General features: G+C 43.3%; 1 protein-coding gene across 1 annotated transcript in view; it reads right to left on the minus strand.

Moving 5' to 3' along the window:
- LOC130374448 (protein unc-93 homolog A-like) overlaps positions 1-16,048 on the minus strand; it is a 29,050-nt gene extending 13,002 nt beyond the window's left edge. The window contains 6 exon segments of the mRNA XM_056581212.1: positions 144-266; positions 634-863; positions 12,871-13,052; positions 15,139-15,245; positions 15,893-15,930; positions 16,042-16,048. Of these exon segments, the coding sequence (XP_056437187.1) occupies positions 144-266; positions 634-863; positions 12,871-13,052; positions 15,139-15,228 (625 nt within the window). The 5' untranslated portion in view covers positions 15,229-15,245; positions 15,893-15,930; positions 16,042-16,048.
- Between the last annotated feature and the right edge of the window lie 5,746 nt (positions 16,049-21,794).

Consider the following 21,794-nt stretch of genomic DNA (forward strand, 5'->3'; position numbering starts at 1 on the left):
GGGGGGTATATGTTGGGCCTACGTATAGGCCAAAGAATTTGTCTTTCATGAGCTTCCCGCCGTTAACCGATCCGTTGAGCTCTACTTTAATTAATCAATTGTTTATATCAAATCAGAAGTAGATATGAAATAAATTGTGTTACCAATGTAGCATCCCACCAGTATATGGACAAGCTCCTGTTCTGGTTTGGGGGTGGTGGTGTTGGAGAGGGTTACATCACACACGTTTGCTCCGCAGTACTGCAACATCTCCACTGAGATGGAAGCTGCAATAAAAAACAAACCCGTTTCCCTCGAAATGCATGGGCTGAACACAAACAGCATCAGTAGAACAGACTGTACAATTGTTCCAGACAATATCCCCATTAGTTACCGGAATTCCGGTAGGTATAAAAGTAGATCACACAGATGAAATATTCTCACATATTTTTTACACATGAATGCCATTGGGCCATGTCCTACAAAAATGAAAGCAAAGGCCAAAGGTCATCACTTGTGACGGCAATGAATCAAAGACCTTTTTTTAAACTTTCCTAGTCATTTAACCCTGCCTCATCCCTTTTCTAAACATGGACCTTTGCTCAATGTGTATCGTTGTGGGCCAGTACATTGACACCATAAGTAAACACTAACTTTTATTGGAATCCTGTCCAAAGATAAGGGAAGACATGAGGTTGCCCCAGACCGCAGACGACTGGAAGATGAAGAAGAAGATGCCAAAGTATGAGTTGATAACGTCTGAACCCTTCTTGCCATCAATGGAAGCCTGCAGGTTGCCAGAGATGGTCAGGTAAGTGCACTTAGCCGACCACAGGGGGGAGCCCCCCAAACCCAGGATTGCAGATGTGGGGATGAGTGTATACCTGTTGAGCAGAGATGTATTACGCTTTATATAATGTCATTTGCTCTCTCTACCTCTAATTATGTTTTACATACAGCTAATACCAGAATTAGTGTGGTTGCAAAAAGGCTTACAATTTGGTGTACCCATCAAGGACAACCCCAATAGGAAATTCTCAAAAAAAGAATTGATTGCTTAAAATCTTTTATCACAGTCAATTTCCAATAACAATTTTGCAGGTGCTCACCAGGCAATTTTTTATAATGAAAGTCAAAGGGGAATATACACTGACTTCAACCATTCTGAGGGGTATTCCACAAAGCCGGTTTTATCACATAACCGGGTAAATTAACCCAGGGTTTGCGGTAACCCTAGGTTTTCCGTTCCAAAATGAACACGGTATGTTAGTTACTATAGAAACATATGCTCTGAATCAAACCTGGTCGGAGCAGGTTTTGCGCAGGTTAAGTTTGGAACATAACCCGGTTTTGGGTATTTAAACCCGCGTTCACCGCAGATTTCATGTGTTCACAATGGCATGCCCTTTTGATGAGAGGCCTGTTGATATCGTAGCGCAAATTATTCATGCAATCCACCGGGAGCGATTAATAAGACCACGGCTCGACATCTTGGCTTACCCGGTGACTTTTTGCTGGAGAGATATAGATTCTCCCGCAAATCTTTAATATATTTAAATAGCCTTTTCCATCCTTACATAGCCAACACTACCAAACGAGGACCTTGCCTCAGTTCACTTCACACTATTTGCGTAGCCCTCCTTTTTTTGCAAATGGTAGTTTTATCTATAATGTTGGAGATGCTGAGCACATCTCAGTCCTTTCAGATGACTCATCCACGTCCGGACCAAGATTTTCATCGGCCTCCTATCATGCAAAGAGCAATATTGGCTGAGTAGGCCTACTATGCCGAGAGGCGCTTACAACAGAAAGTATAAAATAGTCCTAACAGACTTACATCCACTGGAGAATGTTAGATCGTAGCCGGCGGCTCCATTACAAGCACTTATCCATCTTGATCTGCGAAGTTGGTGAATCATCACTTTTAGGTTTTCTACCCAGTTACCAAAAAAATACATTTGGAACATTTGCGCTGTGGCACGCACACGGTTTGCTGGTGTTACTTCGAAGACAAACAAAATCTAAAAAGAAAAACACAAACACCTACATTCAACCAGTGGGGTACCCTCACATGGCCCCTGACTCTCTGAGGAGGTAGGCCTACCTCCAGGTACCCCCTCCGTGCCAGGGTGCCCTGAATTTATGTCTATTGCCAGCTCCTCCACCAGGGTCAAGACAATTTGAGGGCCAGATCCAGTCTGCCGACTGTCTGCCTTTTCACGATTGGCTTAAAAAAAAGGGCTTATTTAAAGGCAGGAGTGACAAATATGGTATGAAAATGTAAATGCTGGACTGACAAAATATACCAATACAATGGTGGGAAAAGCTTACCAGTTTGTATGTTTTTATACTTTTTTACTTTTTTAATTTAATTTTACTAAAATTTTTTAGAAGAAAATGGTTATGTGATTGGAACGTTAAGAATGCTGAACTGGGATATGGGTTCATGGGTTTTCATGATCCATACATCACGTCTTTATAGGTTTGGCGTGGACGTGCACAACCCTGTGTTAACCAACCCTGTGTTAACCAACCCCGTGTTGATTGAACTAATGCATAACCCGTGCGGCGGAAGCGACAGCTCTGGTTTAGTTGGCACAGGGTCAATCAACCTAGAGTTCAGCGTTAACTCTGTGTTTGTTAAACCTCCGTTCATGGAACACCCCTCTGAAGGCGAACAACTCAGGGTTGTCAATGGTACACAAATAGAAACCAGGCGTAAGCAGGCCTCCAAAAAGTGAAGGACCGCTTTGGCAAGAGGTGGCGCCATGACACGCAATCAAACCAAAACCATCAGCCCAATTCAATTAATCCCAATTCTGCTTCAAATCGGCCCAGGGACTTGACACTCTGCGTTGTCGCTCAATGTGCATTGGCATGCCAGCATGCTCGCGGACCACTGTGCATACAACGAGTTGGTGTAACCACACACATTTTTTGTGTCTTAATGTCTACTTTTTTATTACTATTGTAATCCTGTTTTTTCTTATTAGTGTGGTTGCAAAGCGAGCCACACCATTGCATTCATGTGTCTTATTATTACTTGCACTTCTGCAAGCAGGCAAGTACCTTTCTCTTGCAAACTACTTATCAGGGTGCCAAGCACAACATGGGAATGCAACCTATTGTAATCATGACTGTTTTTATTATTCTGCCAAATTGACGATGCAAGCCTTAACCGCTCGCATGCTTTTTATGAAACTTTCCACAGCTGTAGAGGCTGACTCAATATTAACAGAGAAGAAAAATACACTGATTTGGCCAAAGGTGGCGCTATAGTAATAGTCCGAAAATGAAAACTTTGAACAAGCATATCTCATGACCCTTTGATTTAAACTCATGAAACTTTGCTCAGATATCCATATCCTCATGGTGGGCATATCTGTCTCAAGAACCGCCAATTTTATTTAAAACAAAAATCCCTAAGAATCCTACGTTTTTTCCATCCATACATTTGTTCTTACAACTGTGGTATGCATACCACTGGTGGTACGCAATGCGCTATTTAGTGGTATGTAGAGGAATTTCAAAAAAAAAAATTAAAAAATAAATAATAATCATAATATCAAAATACTAGTACAAATGGAGATACATTACTTATTCTAAAATGGGGTTTAGAATAAGTTTAGCCTTTCCTGTATTTCTGTTACAATGTCAGCCTGCCGTTTGAGAACTATTTTAACGCAGTGGTGACCTCATAGTCAAACACAGGAGAAGCTGAGGCTATTCCAGCGTTGGTCAACCATGTGCAAACAAAAAAGGTCTTAATGGTCTGTGTCAGGGTCTTAATGGTCTGTGTTAGGCTTGGCAGTAAAACAAGCAGTAAATTCCTGCTTGTAGCTTTAATTATTCTTATTATTATTCGCTTTCTGACACACAAACATTAACATAGAAAGACAAATACATACATATGATAGGTACTATAGTGGAATAGTATGCTATGTCAATTCTAAGCAATAGTACATATCGTTCTTAAATCGAATAAGACGATAAGATAATAATAATATGTGTGTGTGTGTGTGTGTGTGTGTGAGTTGTATGGGAGAACATGTAAAGGTTCAAAGGAACTATGAGTAACATCTTGCCCTTCATGTTTGACACCAGTGTGGAAAAAGGCATAGTCAACTAATGGAACCTTTCCACCGAGCGGTGAAGTACGGGTAGGTGCGGTACGGTTCGCGTTTCCACCTCCAAAAGTGTGCGGGTCCCAGAACAAGCACACTGAGCCGAGCTTAGCCATACCTATTTTTTGGTACTCCTCCGTTGGGGTACCAAGCGGTCTGAAAGTGTGCCGAAAAGTTGGAGCTACAATGCTGTCCGTTGATTAGTCGACATAATCGTCACTTCCGTAAAACGGGGGTAGAAACGAACAAACACAGTACCCGCAAGGGATTTCTGGACAACGGCAAAAGCTTAGTTTATAGAAGAAAATGTTGCGCAAAAGTTTGCTTCTCAGACATCCTCCATTGTTGCTCTTCGTTTAATGTGTTGCATCCTCCTTTTTCATTGAACTTATTAGCAGGCTACACTGTGTCGCGCTGCTATGATGTCACGATGCTCACGTAGCTGGCGCGGCTTCGCCTCAGGCTTAAACCCCGCCCTAACACAAGGATACTGTCGGCGGTGGAAATGCGAGCCGCACCTAACCAGATCTAACTGTACTGCACCTAGCCACACCTCACCGCTCGGTGTAAAGGTGCCATAAGGGCCCTGGGCCGCTTATCTTTAATAAGATCAGAGCTGGCCCTGGGGCGAACGGTGACCACTGAAGCAGTTATCTATCAGTGCGTTGACATTGGGTAGCTTGATAGGATTCAGCCATATAATTGGCCCCTAAAAGGTACGTCAGGCCACGTCACCATGAGAAGGAGGAGACTGGGATGGCTTTATGACGTCCAAAAGGGAGAAAGGAGCCCCCATCTGCGGCCTCCTTCTCTCATGGTTAGAGTCAACTTGTTTTATTGCATGTTTATTGTTTGAATAGAATTGATTGACATCATGCTCATGAATGTCATATTTTTATGTTGGCCCATATATGTGTTGTAGGGATTTGTTTTTGTTGATTAGACATGGCTCATCCCATAAACACATGTGGTATATTATGCCTGTTTTAAATCAGTTTATCATTTTTCTACCCCACATAGGATATAACAGATTTTTAATTAGATCTTAAGATGCCGATGATGCAACTTATTTCAACTGTAATGTTGATATGTCTTTACACTGTTTGGCAGCCGAACCTGCTGGCTTCACCCCCAAGCCTTACATGGCCTTCCTCCCGTTAACAAGGCAGGCCTGAGGATCATTAAGCAGGAGTGCTTGGGGTTAAAGGTCCCATGACATGAAAATTTCACTTTATGAGGTTTTCTAACATAAATATGAGTTCCCCTAGCCTGCCTATGGTCCCCCAGTGGCTAAAACTTGCGTTTAGTGTTAAACGAGCACTAGCTGTTCTGCTCCCCTTACTCTGCCTGGCCCGCCCAGAGATGTTAGCCCGCCAATGAGACACGACCGTGCGAGCGCCACATGTGTGTGTGTGAATACACACACTGTAACGCAAGTGTTTCTTGTCGGTTCTTTGACGTCTCTTGTATTTCCACAACGAGAATGTCGTGGGGGTTATCTGAGACATGGTTGACAAGGAATTGGGGGAAAGGAACTTTGGCTTTGACTCGCTGAAGTACATGAACTGCGACATGCCGCCGGTTGCCGCGAGGCACCATCGCCCGGCAGCGGGCAGCCGGCAGCAGGCAGCGCGAGGTTCAGTCTACTACAGATTGATGTGAAAGTGGAAGAACCAGAGACGTTGCAGAACCCGACAAAGTCGTTTGTGATTCATAATATCGTCTGGAGGCGCACACAGCTTTTGGCCGTGATAATATGTATTATATGATATAGATATCTATGTATTATATGATATTATTTAGATATAGAGCTCCAGGACTGTAACGCAAGTGTTGTACACTTCCTTGTTATTTGGATAACCGTTCTGCTTTTGGTGTTATGGCGCATAACACGTCGGACTCTCGTCTCTGGTATTTCTACGACGAGACTCGTAGTGGGGGTTATCTCAGCCAAGGTTGAGAATTAATTGGGGGGAAGGAACTTTGCCTTTGACTCCCTCAAGAACATGAACCACGACATGGAGGAGAAAGGGATTGTTGGCGGCGAATGTCTCCCGCTTGAGCCCCGCTGAGGGACCACCGCCGGAGGCGGAGGTGCCTAAGCGCTGCCCGGCAACAATCCCTTTCTCCTCCTTGTCGCGGTTCAGTCTACTTCACATTGATGTGGACGTGGAAGAACCAGGAACGTCGGAGAACCCAACGCGGTCGTGTGAGATTCATAATATCGGCTCACACAGCTTTTGGCCGTGATAATATATATTATATGATATAGATATCTATGTAGGCTATATGATAATATTTGGATATAGAGCTCCAGGACTCCTGTGTGTTCTAGAATATTTACAGAACACGGCTAAAGGCTGTGTGCGCCTCGCCATTGCGATACATCCACTGTAAACAGAGCGCATGGTACCGTGGCCGTAAGCTGCTCAGCGCCACACCCCCACCCTCCTCTTTGACCCGCCTCTCTCCTCCTCATTTGCATTATAGCTACAGACACCAAAACAGCGCATTTGGGGGAAGCTCAATGTGCGACTGGCTCGGAGTGGCTGTAACTCTGCACACACAAAAACTAAATGTACAATCCATGTCTCTTCCGGAAAAACGTTCTTCTGCTGAATTTCAGCAACGTCTTTGAATACTGTGTTAGTTGCCCACTAATACCTATATTAAAGAATACATAAAATAGCATGTCATGGGACCTTTAAAGGGGAGAGCAGGCTACCACACAGGAGAGCTAGGGCAAGCCAACTACAGACAGCATCTGTGGGACCTTCTGGGAGTACTGTACCACTGCCGATTAGAGGTGGAAATTGAATTGGACTTATTACGGATTGGACCCTGACGGAGGTGGATGACCCTTTCCCACCCTGGTGGTTTTTATTTAAACAGAAAATAAATTCCTGAGTTGGAACTGCTCTCTGTGTTGTGTGGTTTTATTGTTCAACTTGGTGGCGTGGAAACCCCACACCCACTGGCCTGCTACATATGCTGGAGAATATTATAATATGACACCAAGTTGAATAAATAGACTACACAGAGAACAATGGAAGCGTTGCAAAAAGACTGGTGGAAACTAACATTGCACAGCAGGCTATGTATAGGGAGCTGATGGGAGCGCTTACAGCCGGCCATGTCGGCATGGCTGCAGGCGCTGCAGTTTCCTGTCCTGGCCCTCAGCGGGTTTGTCTCGACGCAGCCGGAGATGCCGCCGCAAGAGACGCCGCCGCGAGTGACGCAGACGCGAGAGACAAGGCAGTGGGAGACGAGGCAGACAGAGACGACTCAGGTAATGGGAATGCAGATGCCCTATCCAGGAGGGATGCTCTAGGGAGCTTAACTGCCCCTCCCTCCTGGTTGGAGCTGAGGGGGAGGCTGTGTGGCAGAGAAGAGTGAGGGGAGTGGTGATTGAAGGGGTATTTCTGGCAACCTGCTGGCTCCACCACAAAGCCTTAGATGGACCTCTTCCCGTTAATGAGGCAGACCTGAGGATCATTAAGCAGGAGTCCTTTGGGTTAAAGGGGAGAGCAGGCTACCACACAGGAGAGCTAGGGCTAGCCAACTACAGACAGCATCTGTGGGACCTTCTGGGAGTACTGTACCTCTGCCGACAAGAGAGGTGGAAATTGAATTGGACTAACTGCGGATTACGTATTGGACCCTGACAGAGGTGGTTGACCCTTATCCTACCCTGGCGGTTTTTATTTACACAGTAAATAAATCGCCCTGAGTTGGAACTGCTCTGTGTTCTGTGGTTTTATTGTTTACCTTGCTGGTGTTGAAACTCCACAACCACTGGCCCGCTGCAACTGTAATATACTGAGAATACAGGGCAGGAACATAAATGCATGTTCAATATACAGGGAATTGGGGTGGGGACACGATAGGTGTCCAATTTCGAGGCCCAAAGTACAGGGCCTTGTGATTGGCCAGTGCATGTGGGGGAAGTTACTTATAACTAGTGCTGTCAAGCGATTAAAATATTTAATTAATTAATGCCATAGTTAACTCGTGATTAATCCAAAAAAATTCTACTATAAATATCCCTTAATTTCGTGCTGCTAGCCTTTTAGTGAGAGAGTGTAGAGGAGGACCGTAATAAAACATATTTGGTAAGATGGATATAAGAAGAGAGACCGGCAGTGAATTCAACCCGGTCCACTTGACATCAGGTAGGTGCATGACAGTGGTACCGTAAAACTTCAATAGCCCGGGCTTTTATTTGTTTCAATCACTGAACTTTCGAACAAAACTCTTGCTCAGCAAAGATGGGAAATATTATAACATTTATTATTTAACCAGTATTAATATTCCTACTGTACGTAGGCCTATACACATTACCAGGCTATTGAATAACGCCTACACACACACACACACACACACACGGTGGCGGAGTGGTAATCGGGAGAGTCGGGAGAATTCCCGGTGGGCCGTTAACGTTTCGGGGCTGTTGGGCTGATTACTGCGGGATAACAATATTGCATTTTTTAAAAGTTCCTTGCAGCACCGTCCGGCAGCCTGAGCTGTGCGCCCGAAACCTCTCAATCACTCAACAAACTATCAACGTCGCAACCAAGTCGAATTTGTCTAGAGGGGAGTAACTGATCAAACTCCCGAAGTGGTACAGCCCAGGTGGGCCTTGAACTGCGATTGGTCAGAAAGACGTAACAGCTAATAACCTTAAAGGGACTCTCACCTTTGTTGCATTTGAGAATTACAGCACATTCAAATCATCCCGCCTTCCTCCAATGCCCCACCCCCTAAGCGTTATTTTACAAAACTAAGCGTTATTTTAGAGTACTGTAACGACCTCGCCGGTGACATAATGATGTCGAGTCATTAGTAGTTGAAGGTAGTTTTAATGAACCAAAACCAGGTCACTGAAACCCGTAACATTGTAACCAACGGCAGAAAACCGACACAAAACAAACCCCGGTTACCCCGGCAACCCCCAACACGGTCTCACTCGCGTGCAGGCCCCCACCCTCCTGTTCTTCCAAGGCCCTCCCCCAGCTGACCTAATGATTCGCCCCCACGCTGATTGACAAGAAGAACATTACAATACATGCACATAGAACAACTGGCATAGCGGACAACGAAATATAATGTAACACATAACACACAAACTATTTAACTGTCCCAGGGTCGCTACAGTACAAAAGTTCTAGACTCCCATGGGTTATGTTTAGACTCCCATGGGTTATGTTTAGACTCCCAGGGGTCATAATATCTACCAGGGGTCTAGTAAACAAGAAATTTAGCAGGTGGCTCACTGTAATTTTATGGGCTTCGTGTGATACCGTTTTGAGGCCCCATGTTGAAGGACAGTGGTCCCACTGAGTATAAGAAAGGTGTATGAGCATTACAAACAGAGTAGCGGGACAACGTAGCGTCTGAGGCCGAAATGGGTCCCCTAATCGGACTGAATGGTGCGGTTGGGTGCCAACGGTCTGGAGGTCTTCCTGTAGCTCCAGAGTAGCGGGACAACGTCGCGTCTGAGTCCGAAATGGGTCCCGTAATCGGACTGAGTGGTGCGGTTGGGTGCCAACGGTCTGGAGGTCTTCCTGTAGCTCCAGAGTAGCGGGACAACGTCGCATCTGAGTCCGAAATGGGTCCCGTAATCGGACTGAGTGGTGCGGTTGGGTGCCAACGGTCTGGAGGTCTTCCTGTAGCTCCAGAGTAGCGGGACAACGTCGCGTCTGAGTCCGAAATGGGTCCCGTAATCGGACTGAGTGGTGCGGTTGGGTGCCAACGGTCTGGAGGTCTTCCCGGAGCTCCAGAGTAGCGGGACAACTTCGAGTCTGGAGGTCCTGAGAATCATCCAGGGGAGCGGGACCACTTGGCTTCTGAGGCCGAATCGGGTCCCCTTGTCGGACTGAACGGTGCAGTTGGTGGCCAACAGTCTGGAGGTCTTCCTGAGGCTCCAGAGGAGGGTAACTCTGTGAGTCTGAGTCCGAGATGAGTCCCCTAATCGGACTGAATGGTGCAGTTTCAGTACGCCGTGGACCACTTTGGTCTGCCATATTTGATTAGGAGCTCAATTTAGAAATATTTGTTTAGACAAATGTACAATTTCAAGGTTACGTACAAGCCTGCGCATGCGCATTAAATACAAAGACGCTTACGACTACTGGACCAAACCGCAGTGTTGCCAACTTAGCGATTTTGTCGCTATATTTAGCTACTTTTCAGACCCCTTTGGCGACTTTTTTTCAAAACAGCGACAAGCGACAAATCTAGCTCCTTTTTCAGCTGCTATTGGTGACTTTTGGCGACTTTTTGAGGTGAAAGCACTATCGCTATTACCTCTTCACAACGAGCACCGGGTGCCTGCGCGGCCCCTCCCCCGTCTCAACGCATTTACAGGCAGCTCAGTCCCATGCTCAGTCCTCGTGGTAAAAAGCAAACTCAGGAACCGGATGTCCTTGCAGACCTTAAACTCCATCCTATACATCCGATATGGATTAAAGCTGTCAGGTGATGCTTGCTTTGAGCACCAGCTGCCTGATCATGTTTTGAAGCTTTTTGGAACATCAGCTGCTTATTCATTCAAGGTAGCACCTACAGCTGAACCTGCAGTTGAGAGCCTTGACCAGAGTGACGATGACTCACTGGTTCTGTGAGCTAGCACAGCCTGTCTGTGTCTGGAGGGAGGTCGGGAGTAGGCCTAACTCTGCCATTTACATTGTTAATATATATTGTATACTAAAATATGTTATGTTTAAAAATGTTCATGTTTAAATGAGAAACAATTGTTTGATTAAATTTTAATCTTTTTGATTGGATAAAACAAATTATTTCTGATAGATATTTCTTAAATGAGAAACAATTGTTGGAGTGAATCAATATTTTTTTGTTTAGGATTTAACATACGATTTAAATGTATTAACTTCATTCAAAGAATAGAATTATACTTGGTGCCAAGTTGTATTATTTTGTTTTTATGAACATAGGAAATATTCTTTGAGGCAAGCTATATATTTGTATTTTGGCTCAAGTTATGTAATATAGATGTGAACCATTACCCTACATTTTTTTAATTGGTTCAATGAAAGACTTTTTCCAGTGTAGAAACGCATGGATGCAGACGCGCAGGAAGATATTTTCGCCAGGGGGTGCGGAGTTACGGTCCACTTATAGTTTATATAATTCTAAAGATACTATGTTACACTGTATTCTGCATACACCACTCACAAACTTGTTCGTCATTGTCGTGTCTGACTCTGTGAGTGTGCGTGCATGCTATGTGCTTAAACTGGATAAATCTGATTGCCCAATCATCCAACCTAGTCAGTCTCGTTTCTGTTTAATTGGTTGTGTTCCTACAAAGCTCTTGCATTTTGTCACATGCACAGAGCTTAATGCAAATTTGTTTGAAATGAAATGAAATCTTTTGTTGTACATATTGCTTTTGTTGTACAACTTGTGAAGAAATGTTTTAGGAGTGCATCTCTTTCTCTCCCTCACTCAATCACGCATTCTAACACGTTATGTCTTTTTCATTGATCCAAGCACTCCAATACAAAAATGTAAAGTAACTTGTAATTTGAGTAGCTTTAAACCAAAGTACTTTTTTACTCTTACTCAAGTAGGTATTCCAATTGGAATATTTACTAATATTTGAGTATAGATTTTCAGTACTCTACCCACCACTGTTTAAATCCACAAACAACATATGTGTTATCCACGGCATATAAAGACTGGGACCAGAAAATAATTATTTTCTCTCCATTGACACCCATTCATATTTTTCGATCTCATAGGTCCCATGAGCTCTACGGGAAGGGGCGTGACTTCGCCACTCTATAGAACCCTCGTGCAGGCTGGAACCAAGCCCCAACCACAGCGAGATATACCAGCATCCAATGCGGAAGTGACAAACATTGCAGTAGCACCGGGTGGCCACTACGAGGTGGTATCAAAAGGGAGCAATTCTTCGTTGACTCGCTTGTTAAACAGGCCACTTTCACAGTCTTATTAAACCTATTTACAGCCTGGTCCAAAAAAACAATCTAGTCAGTATGTTTAGTTCATATCTCCATGACAACACTGAGGGGGGTGAGTTTTTATTTTATTGGGGGTTAAAATGTATGAATAATTGCTAATTCGGTTTACGTCACCTAGATGGGCGTATCTCCCGCCCCCCCCCCCCCCCTTTTTTGGTTAAAGGAAATGAGGCGGAGCCAAACTATGACGAGTCAAACTAAGTTGGCGACGCACATAAACCAAGAGAATTGGATGCAGTTGGAATAACTGAGGTCTGCCTAGATGCTCCATCCATTTTTTTATACTATCTATGGCTGGAACAGAGTGACACAAAAACACACACACACTTTTAAGGAGTTTTTCACCCGCTCCGTATCCTTGCTTGCCCCAACAAGTTTGTGCGGCGTGCTTGTTGTTTAGTTTCCGGTGTAGCTAGATCCGGTATGGTGTTGTAGGCCTAGTTTATATCGTTTATATAGTTTATCTGTTATGTATTTTAAGAACCTAAGCTACCCACACATAGACCCTATGAAGCATGTGCTAGTGTTAATAATTGGTAGGCATTTCGGGAGGATGGCAGCCAAAAGTTAGAGAAACAGACAAGTAGCCCAAAGGTTGCGAGTCTGAATCCCAAGCCAGATGGCGAAAAAAAATAGGAAATTATGATAATTAACGATTTTCTTTTTTAAGGTAGTATTTCTACTTTCCGTCCAAGGCTTCTTGGAGCTAGCAAAAAATAAATAGTTCGATTTTTACGAATCCAGTTGAATCAAATATTTACCATCCAGGATAGAGGTTTCCAAACGAGTAGGACACATAGCAGGCCATGCTGACCACAATGGTCCATTTGCAACCCAGGTTCTTGATCATAAGGGGGGGTAGGAACATGGAGGAGATGATGATGGAGGCATAGATGACGCTCAGCGAGGCCACACCCATCCCCTCCTCTGCATTCAGGCTACTCTAGAGGAAGGAGAGGTTGGAAAGAGATGATGGCTTGTTAAACACTTGCTTTTTAAACCTCATTCCTAGGCGATTCGGTCTCATGATGGAACACCTTCAACAAGGTGCTCCAAATGAGCATTATTGGTGCAAGAGAGGACCTTGCAGGACCTTGGAGGGAGCTATGATCCGTTTCAGTTTTATTGATTGATTCCATATTTTTTTCCCTCGTCATTATTATCCCTTTTTCATGTTATTATTCTTCATGCTGCGGGCACTGTTCACTGGCATTTGGTAGTAAGAGAACAGAAATTGCATTGGAGTAGACTGGGATAACACAGTAATTCATGACTCTACATGAATATTTGTTCATGCTTTCTGTGTCGAGATGGGTTGGACGGAGTTGGAAGTTGTAGTATGGTTTCAAATTAATACAATATTGAATTAAGAAATACTAAAAATAGTAATACAAAAAAATGAAGCAATTTCTTATATGATGCAATTTTACATCAAACTATCTCAAATAAGATTATAATTTGTCATTAAGGTATGACTGGTGAATAATCCTATGTTTCTGATATGTGTTGATGGCTGTGCCGAGGGAGGGCGTTGGGCTTCTCAGACACTAAGAGTTTAACACCACGGTGTGCGGTGCATTTCACATACCTCACAGCTGATTATATTGTTTATACACAATGATGGTACTAGCTTAAATATTAACTATCCAAAAGCTGGGTGGTTTAGTTTAGGGATAACACGTTCCCCTTCCTTCCTATTGATAGTTTCAGCAAAAGTGATATATAACAGTGGACAGAAGAGCCAGTGAACCCAAACCCACACTGGAAAAAGGGTTTTAAGCCGTACTTCATCTGATTATTATTTTGTAATTCAATTCAAATAAACATTTTTTGTTTTATTTTTAAAATAACTTTTTTTTGTTTCAAAATACTGTGAAATATAGATATTTTTAATTAGGAGCTCAATTAAGAAATATCCATTTTGACAAATGTAAAATTTTAAGGTTGTGTATTCAACTGATTAATAATTTTGTCATTCAATCCAAATATTTTTTTTGTTTTCTTCCTAAAACACTGTTATACTTGATTAGGAGCTCAATTTAGAAATATTTGTTCAGACAAATGTACAATTTCAAGGTTACGTACAAGCCTGCGCATGCGCATTAAATACAAAGACGCTTACGACTACTGGACCAAACCGCAGTGTTGCCAACTTAGCGATTTTGTCGCTATATTTAGCTACTTTTCAGACCCCTTTGGCGACTTTTTTTCAAAACAGCGACAAGCGACAAATCTAGCTTCTTTTTCAGCTGCTATTGGTGACTTTTGGCGACTTTTTGAGGTGAAAGCACAAGCCTTGACCAGAGTGACAATGACTCACTGGCGGCAGTAGCTCAGGTGGTAGAGCGGGTTGGCTGGTAATCTGAAGGTTGTTGGTTCGATCCCCGGCTTCACCAAGCAGTGTATCGAGGTGTCTTTGGCAAAGCACCTAACCCTGACTGATGTCGCGATGTGATGTCGAATCCAGACAGAAGCGCCTCAAGGCCATGAAGCAGCGAGAGCCGAGCGGGAAAAAATGATGATGATGTATACAATAATGATTGTAATCTTTTTGATTGGATAAACCAAATTATTTCTGATAGATATTTCTTAAATGAGAACCAATTGTTGGAGTGAATCAATATTTTTTTGTTTAGGATTTAACATACGATTTAAATGTATTAACTTCATTCAAAGAATAGAATTATACTTGGTGCCAAGTTGTATTATTTTGTTTTTATGAACATAGGAAATATTGTTTGAGGCAAGCTATATATTTGTCATTGGCTCAAGTTATGTAATATAGATGTGAACCATTACCCATGTTTTTTTTAATTGGTTCAACAGAAGGCTTTTTCCAGTGCATTTTCTTATTTGTTTTAAACGTAGTAACTTAGTCTTACATAATTGTCAACATACTAATCTATGCCAGCTAAAACAGTGGGTCGACGGGCTGTTTAAGGGCTGCAATTTCCTTCTATTTAAAAAAATTATGTCAAAACGGCATTAGTATCGTTACAAAAAGTATTCAAGATCTTTGTCACCCTTACCTGCAGACTCTGAAGGCCGCCATACGCCGTGAACAGGGAGAGGAACCCGATGGACACCACCAACACGTTCTTCAAGTTACGCCTGTTCATGCTGATGTACAACCAGACTTCTAGTAGAAGCACAGTGTTAGTCGGTAGATGAAACTGTGAGCTAAGTCAGTCTATGTGACTGTGCCTATATAGTGATAACATGGCCATATATACGGTCAAAGTTCACTTCAAGACATACCTTTCTAGCATCTGCCTTTTGCTGAATTGATTACAAATGCTTTATCTTGATTTTCAAGATAAAGATATATTGTATATATATATTGGATATTCAAGATATATTGATTCGTTTCCAAACGGTACAGCTTTCAACACCTAATGCTAATTTGTCTTGTCCCATTTGTTTTTTTGTGTAAATTATTTATTATAGTTACATTGGGTCATTTTCAGTAGTTATGAATTAACTTGACTCCAATCCAAACAGCGTGGAAGCACAGTACAAAGGGTAATCACATGTTGTAGAATGGTTTGTCATAAAATGATTAAAGCTTTTCCTTATTGTGATCAAATGTAACCGGTGAGTTTCTGGCATGTTCTGCGTTGTGTTTGGAAGAGGCCCAGACCAGGATATACCAGTTTATTCTGACAAAGGTTTAAATAACAACAATATCCTCCGGTCAACTCTTATTAACGTGAGCTCCTCTCCCAAGGAGTACAACATCAAAAGGGGACGTTGCATTCAATTCATTAAAAAAAGAAAACATACCTGACAAAGGTGTAAATAACAATATCCTCCGGTCAACTCTTAACGTGAGCCCCAACACAAATTAAATTACAGAAATATGTTAGCGTACTACACAATAAGTTTAAGCTAGGCTAAAACATGGACATTTCTGTGACCACAGTGTCGCTCACCTCTCCCGAGTTCAACATCAAAAGGCGAGAGGCCAAAGCGTGAAGCAGATTTATAGGGGGGACCCACGAAAGTGAACGTTGGGGTAAAGAAACTAAGTCTCAAACGTTCCACATATTGACTCAGGAGGCCGGACATGTCAGGTTATAATTATTGAATCAGATTTTGTGGAATTATAATAATCCATATTACTGTTGTATATTTGACTATGTTACACATATTACTGCTGTATAATTGACTCTGTTACACAAATATGTTGATAAAGAAGATTTTGGTTAACCAGGTCAATAAAGCTTGTAGTTCATTCCAAAATATATCATTGAGTGTCTTTAGCATAATATACAGGATTACCATATGATCTCTACTCACTTAAGGCCCACTTAACACCCAGAGGAATGAAATTATCATCACTTTGGTGATTGTGGCGACATCATATATGTAATTATACATACATAGGTTTAGATATTGATGAGTTAATTTGCAAAAGCAGATCGTTTTTGCATAAAAGTGTTTTGTTGCAGTCTGGTTGTTTTGATTAAAGGGGACATATTATGAAAACAGCACTTTTCCTGGGATTTGGGGTGTTGTTGTGGGTAGATGGTACTCCCACACTCATACAAACTTTGAAGAAAGTCTGTACATGATTTTTTGTGTGAGATATGCATTTCTGGAAGCAGCCCGCCTCCAGCTACCAAATGAGCGAGTCAGTTTCGGCGCCCTCTCCTAGCACAGTCGAATATTACCTCCCCACTCCCCTCCAATCAGAGCATCGCTAAGATTTTGTGGACCAGCGGACGAGCAGCTCCGGCTGGGGGAACTCCCGGAGTACAAGCCCTTTCATGGGCTTGTACTCCGGTTCATGGACTTCAGAGAGTCAATGCCAAAGTTCCTTCCCCCCAATTCTTCTCAACCATGGCCGAGATAACCCCCACTATGAGTCTTTACTTGTGGAAATACCAGAGACGTCAAACACAGTCTTTATTATTCATAATGTCATCCGAGGCGTACATAGCTTTTGGCGGTGATATTAGATATTTTATATGAATACCCGTATATAATATTATGTAATGTTATATTATATAGATATAGATCTCCAGGAGTCAGCAAACGGCAACAATCCCTTCTCCTCCATGCTGTGGTTCAGTCTGACAGCTCATTTGTCAATGGGCAGCAGCTCATTTGCATCAATGCTACAGACACCAGAAACAGCGCATACTGAAGGGACTGAAACAGAGGGGAATAGCTATTTCCAGCAAACAGCTTCAAAAACATGTTTTCTGGAACCCAAATACTATGTTTACTTGTTGGGAAAACACCATAATATGTCTCCTTTAAGTAAAAATAACAACAAAATACATGTAACAGCATGTAACAGCAACAGTATTTTTATTTTCACAAGCAGATAACTCACTCATGTTTAACAAAAATATTTAAACAAAGCCATTTTTAAGTGCAATATTTAACTTTAACATTAACGTAAAACAATTAGGTAAAGTTCAGAGAATTGCAGTAGAAGTATCTCAGTGTTTCACAGTATCCAGTTCAACTCAGTATCCAGTCTCAAATTTGTGTTCCGCGGGAGTCAATATCTGATTTAAGTATTTCACAATTGATCCTCATCACTGCTTTCCTTCAAGTCCTGTCTGCCGGCGGACATCACCATGGAAGTTGCAGACTGTTTGACTAACCCCTAATTCACAACAAGGACGAGAGACAAAACCATCCTGAACCTTCTCTATCATTGTTGCTTCGAAAAAAAAACAACCACACTGGGCAATAATAAAGCCTTATCTTATCTTATTTTATCTGATCCTGTCCTATCTTACCTAGCAGTTTCAGGACAACAACCATTTTTTTGTCTCCTTGACCCAGTTGATCCTTGGAGCTACAGCTTATTTGAAGGTGTCCCACTGGTTTGAAGGTATTCCCACGCTTTAAGACAGAATAGTAACAGAAGTCAAGTTATGTTATTATAACTCAAGTTCTATGATTGTAGGCGTAGCCGTATAGGCTTTGCCTTAAGGGCTTGTCCAGTGCCCGCACTCGCGTGAGCCCGTCTTCCACGCTTTTCTTTTTTTTATATCCTTACTTCTTCACATAAACACGGACAACAACGTTGCGTTAACTGTTCATTAAGCCACCATGGCACGTGAACAGTGGTAACAACCGAGAGGGACTACCGCCAGAATATTACCCAGAATACCCCGGTGCTTCATTACTATGGAATCATAGTAAGCCCAGAATACACAACATCTCCTCCCCTCTTACAAAGAAAATACTTTTGTGAAACAACCATAAATTATACAACATTGCAGATGTCTAACACATCAACCATTAAACAGTTATGAATAACGTAAAATTTACAACACAGGTCAGTATTCTCTACATAGCTACCTAGGGGTGAGGTTGGACTACCTCAGTCCCCTGACCGTACCCATGGGGATTATTCTGCCTCAGCAACTTGGGTCATTCACTAAGTAAATCTGTACAAGTCCATACGAGCAGGAGGCCGTCGCTCTCTGGTAGGGTATCTATTCTCCGAAGACATATTAATCTCATGGTCTTCCAAAGGTGAACTTGATGCAGGTGCAACTGTAAGGAGCGGTCTCTCAGCGTCGGCTACAGCCGCATCCTCCACTGGAACAGTTGTCTCTGGTGCAGTTGGGTCCTGCACTTGTGAGGGTAGATGAACCGGTGTAGTGACAGGTGCATCTGGAAAATTCCCCAGTACCGGCACCGCCGGCACTGACGGAGTCTGCAGGACTTGATCAACGTGTCTTTGCCAAACACTATCAGCTGTCTGGACCGTGTAAGACACCGGACCAGTTTGTGCAATAACAGTGGCATTTAGGTTCGCCACGGTAGTTCTTTACCAGCACAGATTCTCCTGCGGTGAAAACTCTTTCTTTGCCCTTCTGTTCTCTAATAATAATAATAATATTAATACATTTAATTTAGAGGCGCCTTTCAAGACACCCAAGGTCACCTTACAGAGCATATAGTCATCATAAATAAAAGACATTGTGGAAAAATAAAATAAAAAACCCTAACTCTGTACCCAACCTGTTTCTCTTGTTGACTTTGGACAACTTCCTTCACCGATGAGGGTTTTAAGAGGTCAAAGGTGGTGCGCAGGTCTCTCTTTAGCATTAGGCTAGCAGGAGAAGTCTTGGCGGTTGCATGTGCACTGTTGCGGCAGGTCAGCAGGAAGATATGCAGTCTCTGATGTAGTGTTCCTTGTCCCTGTGATAATTTCAAAGCATGCTTTATGGTCTGAACGAACCTTTCAGCGAGACCATTCGTTGCGGGGTGGTAAGGAGCTGACTTAATATGTTGAACTTCATTAGCTTGTAGGAACCCAGCCATTTCCTGTGAGACAAATTGAGGTCCATTGTCAGGGACGAGCTGTGCGGGAGATCCGAACCGACTAAACATTTCCCCCAACTTCTCAATAGTCTTCTCTGCCGTGGTTGATCTCATGATAGCCACCTCCGGCCATTTACTGTGTGCATCAACAGCAATAAGAAACATTCTGTCCTCAAATGGTCCCGCAAAATATGCACACGCTGCCATGGTCCTTGTGGAAACCCCCAGGGGTGAATAGGTGCGGGGGGAGGGTTGTTTCTGACTTTTTGGCTTGATGAACAGCTCTTGGCAAGCTCCTCAATTTGGCTATCCATCTTAGGCCGCCAAAAGTAGCTTCTTGCTATTTCTTTCATACGTACTATTCCACTGTGTCCCGAATGCAGCTGTTGCAGCACTTTTGTGCGAAGTGACAAGGGAATGACGACCCTCCTCCCCCACATCAAACACCCAGACTGGACAGACAGCTCCAACCTTCTTCCGAGGAAAGGTTTCAAGTTTGCGTCATCACCAACAGGTCGACCCTTGACAATGATGTCCATCACAGCAGACAATTCAGGGTCATTTTGTGTCTCTTTCTTAACCTGTACAGCTGAAACAGGTGCTTTTTCTACCTCCCTAAAGTAGAATATGTCCACTGTGTTAGACTCCGGGTTCGTGACAGGCAGTGGCAGCCTGGATACACCATCCGCATTGCAGTGGGAGTCTGCCTTCCGATATTTGATGTCATATTTATGTGCTGACAAAAACAAAGCCCACCGCTGCAGTCGGGAAGCGGCGAGCGATGGTATACCTGTGTGTGGACCAAGGATGGTTGTGAGGGGTCTGTGGTCAGTTAGGAGTGTGAACCGTCTCCCATATAGGTACTGATGAAACTTCGAACTCCGAACACAATGCTCAGTGCCTCCCGTTCTAGCTGAGCATAATTAGACTCTGCCTTGTTTAATGTCCTTGATGCAAAAGCAATTGGCTTTTCCTCACCACTTGGTAAAACATGAGAAAGGACAGCCCCTACTCCGTATGGGGAGGCGTCACAGGCGAGCTGAAGCTGAAGTGATGGGTTAAAGTGAGTCAGGACCTCGGACGACGTCAGCACCTTTTTAGCCTTTTCAAAAGCCTCCTGACAGCCAGCCGTCTTCCATTTTTTATCTTGGCGTAGCAGTTCGTACAGCGGTTGTAGCAGCGAAGATAAATTGGGAATGAAGCGCCCGTAGTAGTTCAACAGTCCTAAGAAGGATCGTAGCTGGCTGACATTCTGGGGCGGAGATGCATCCACGACTGCTGCTACCTTGGATGGTGCAGTGTGTAGCCAATCTGCATTAATTGCATTAAAATAAAAAAATATATATATTTTTTTAAATTAAAAAAAAAAAGCACTGAACAAGATCTGCACCTTAATTTCGTTGTGTAAATACACTGTATTCAACCCAATGACAAATAAAGATTATATTCTATTCTAATTACATGCCCCAGATATTCCACTGATGGTCGAAAGAAATCAAATTTCTCCTTACGGACTCTCAAGCCGTAGTCCTTCAGTCTTTGGAGGGTAGCGTCCAAGTTGTGCAGATGTTCATCATCGCTAGTTCCGGTGCACAAGATATCGTCGAAGTAGCACTGTATCCCTGGCAATCCGCTGAGGATCTGATCCATCGCTGAAAGAGTGCTGGGGCTGAGGTGATGCCAAAAGGCAGTCTGCAGTATCTAAAAAGTCCCTTATGTGTGTTGATGGTCAACATTTCACGTGGCTGTTCTTCCACATGCATTTGTAGGTAAGCCTGACTGAGATATATCTTGCTGAATTTTGACCCCCACTCAGCCCAGAAAACAAGTCAGCAATTAGGGGAAGGGGATATTGTTCTGCTAGTAACACAGGACGATGGCCGATGGGCGTGGCCCATTCACTGATCGTCACAGGCTCCAAAACGCCATTCTTGACCAGGGCATCCACGTCCGCTTCCACCTTGCTTCGGATTGCATATGGCACTGGTCTAGCTTTCATGAACACAGGCTTGGAGTCAGCTTTGACATGTAACTTCACACTTATATCCTTCATGCTGCCTAATTCGTCACGGAAAACCTCTGCGTTTTTCTCCAGTATCTCCTGTAGGGGAGTGAGAATGTGTGACAGCTTCCTAACCACCTGCCAGTCAAGAGGAATTTCACGTAGCCATGCACGTCCCATTATAGCAGGATGATTCCCCTTGGTCACATAGACTGGGAGCTTTTTTGTTTGTCCATTGTGGATTACAGTCACATCTGTCATCCCTTCCATGTGCACTCGTGTCCGGTATGTGCTTTAAACACAGTGTCTGATGGCCACAGTGCCCTTCCAACTGTGGCTCAGCCCAGTAGCCATCTGAGCTCCCATCCACACTCATTATCCGCACAG

Source organism: Gadus chalcogrammus, chromosome 21 (genome assembly GCF_026213295.1).
Source record: "Gadus chalcogrammus isolate NIFS_2021 chromosome 21, NIFS_Gcha_1.0, whole genome shotgun sequence".
Taxonomy (NCBI): domain Eukaryota; kingdom Metazoa; phylum Chordata; class Actinopteri; order Gadiformes; family Gadidae; genus Gadus; species Gadus chalcogrammus.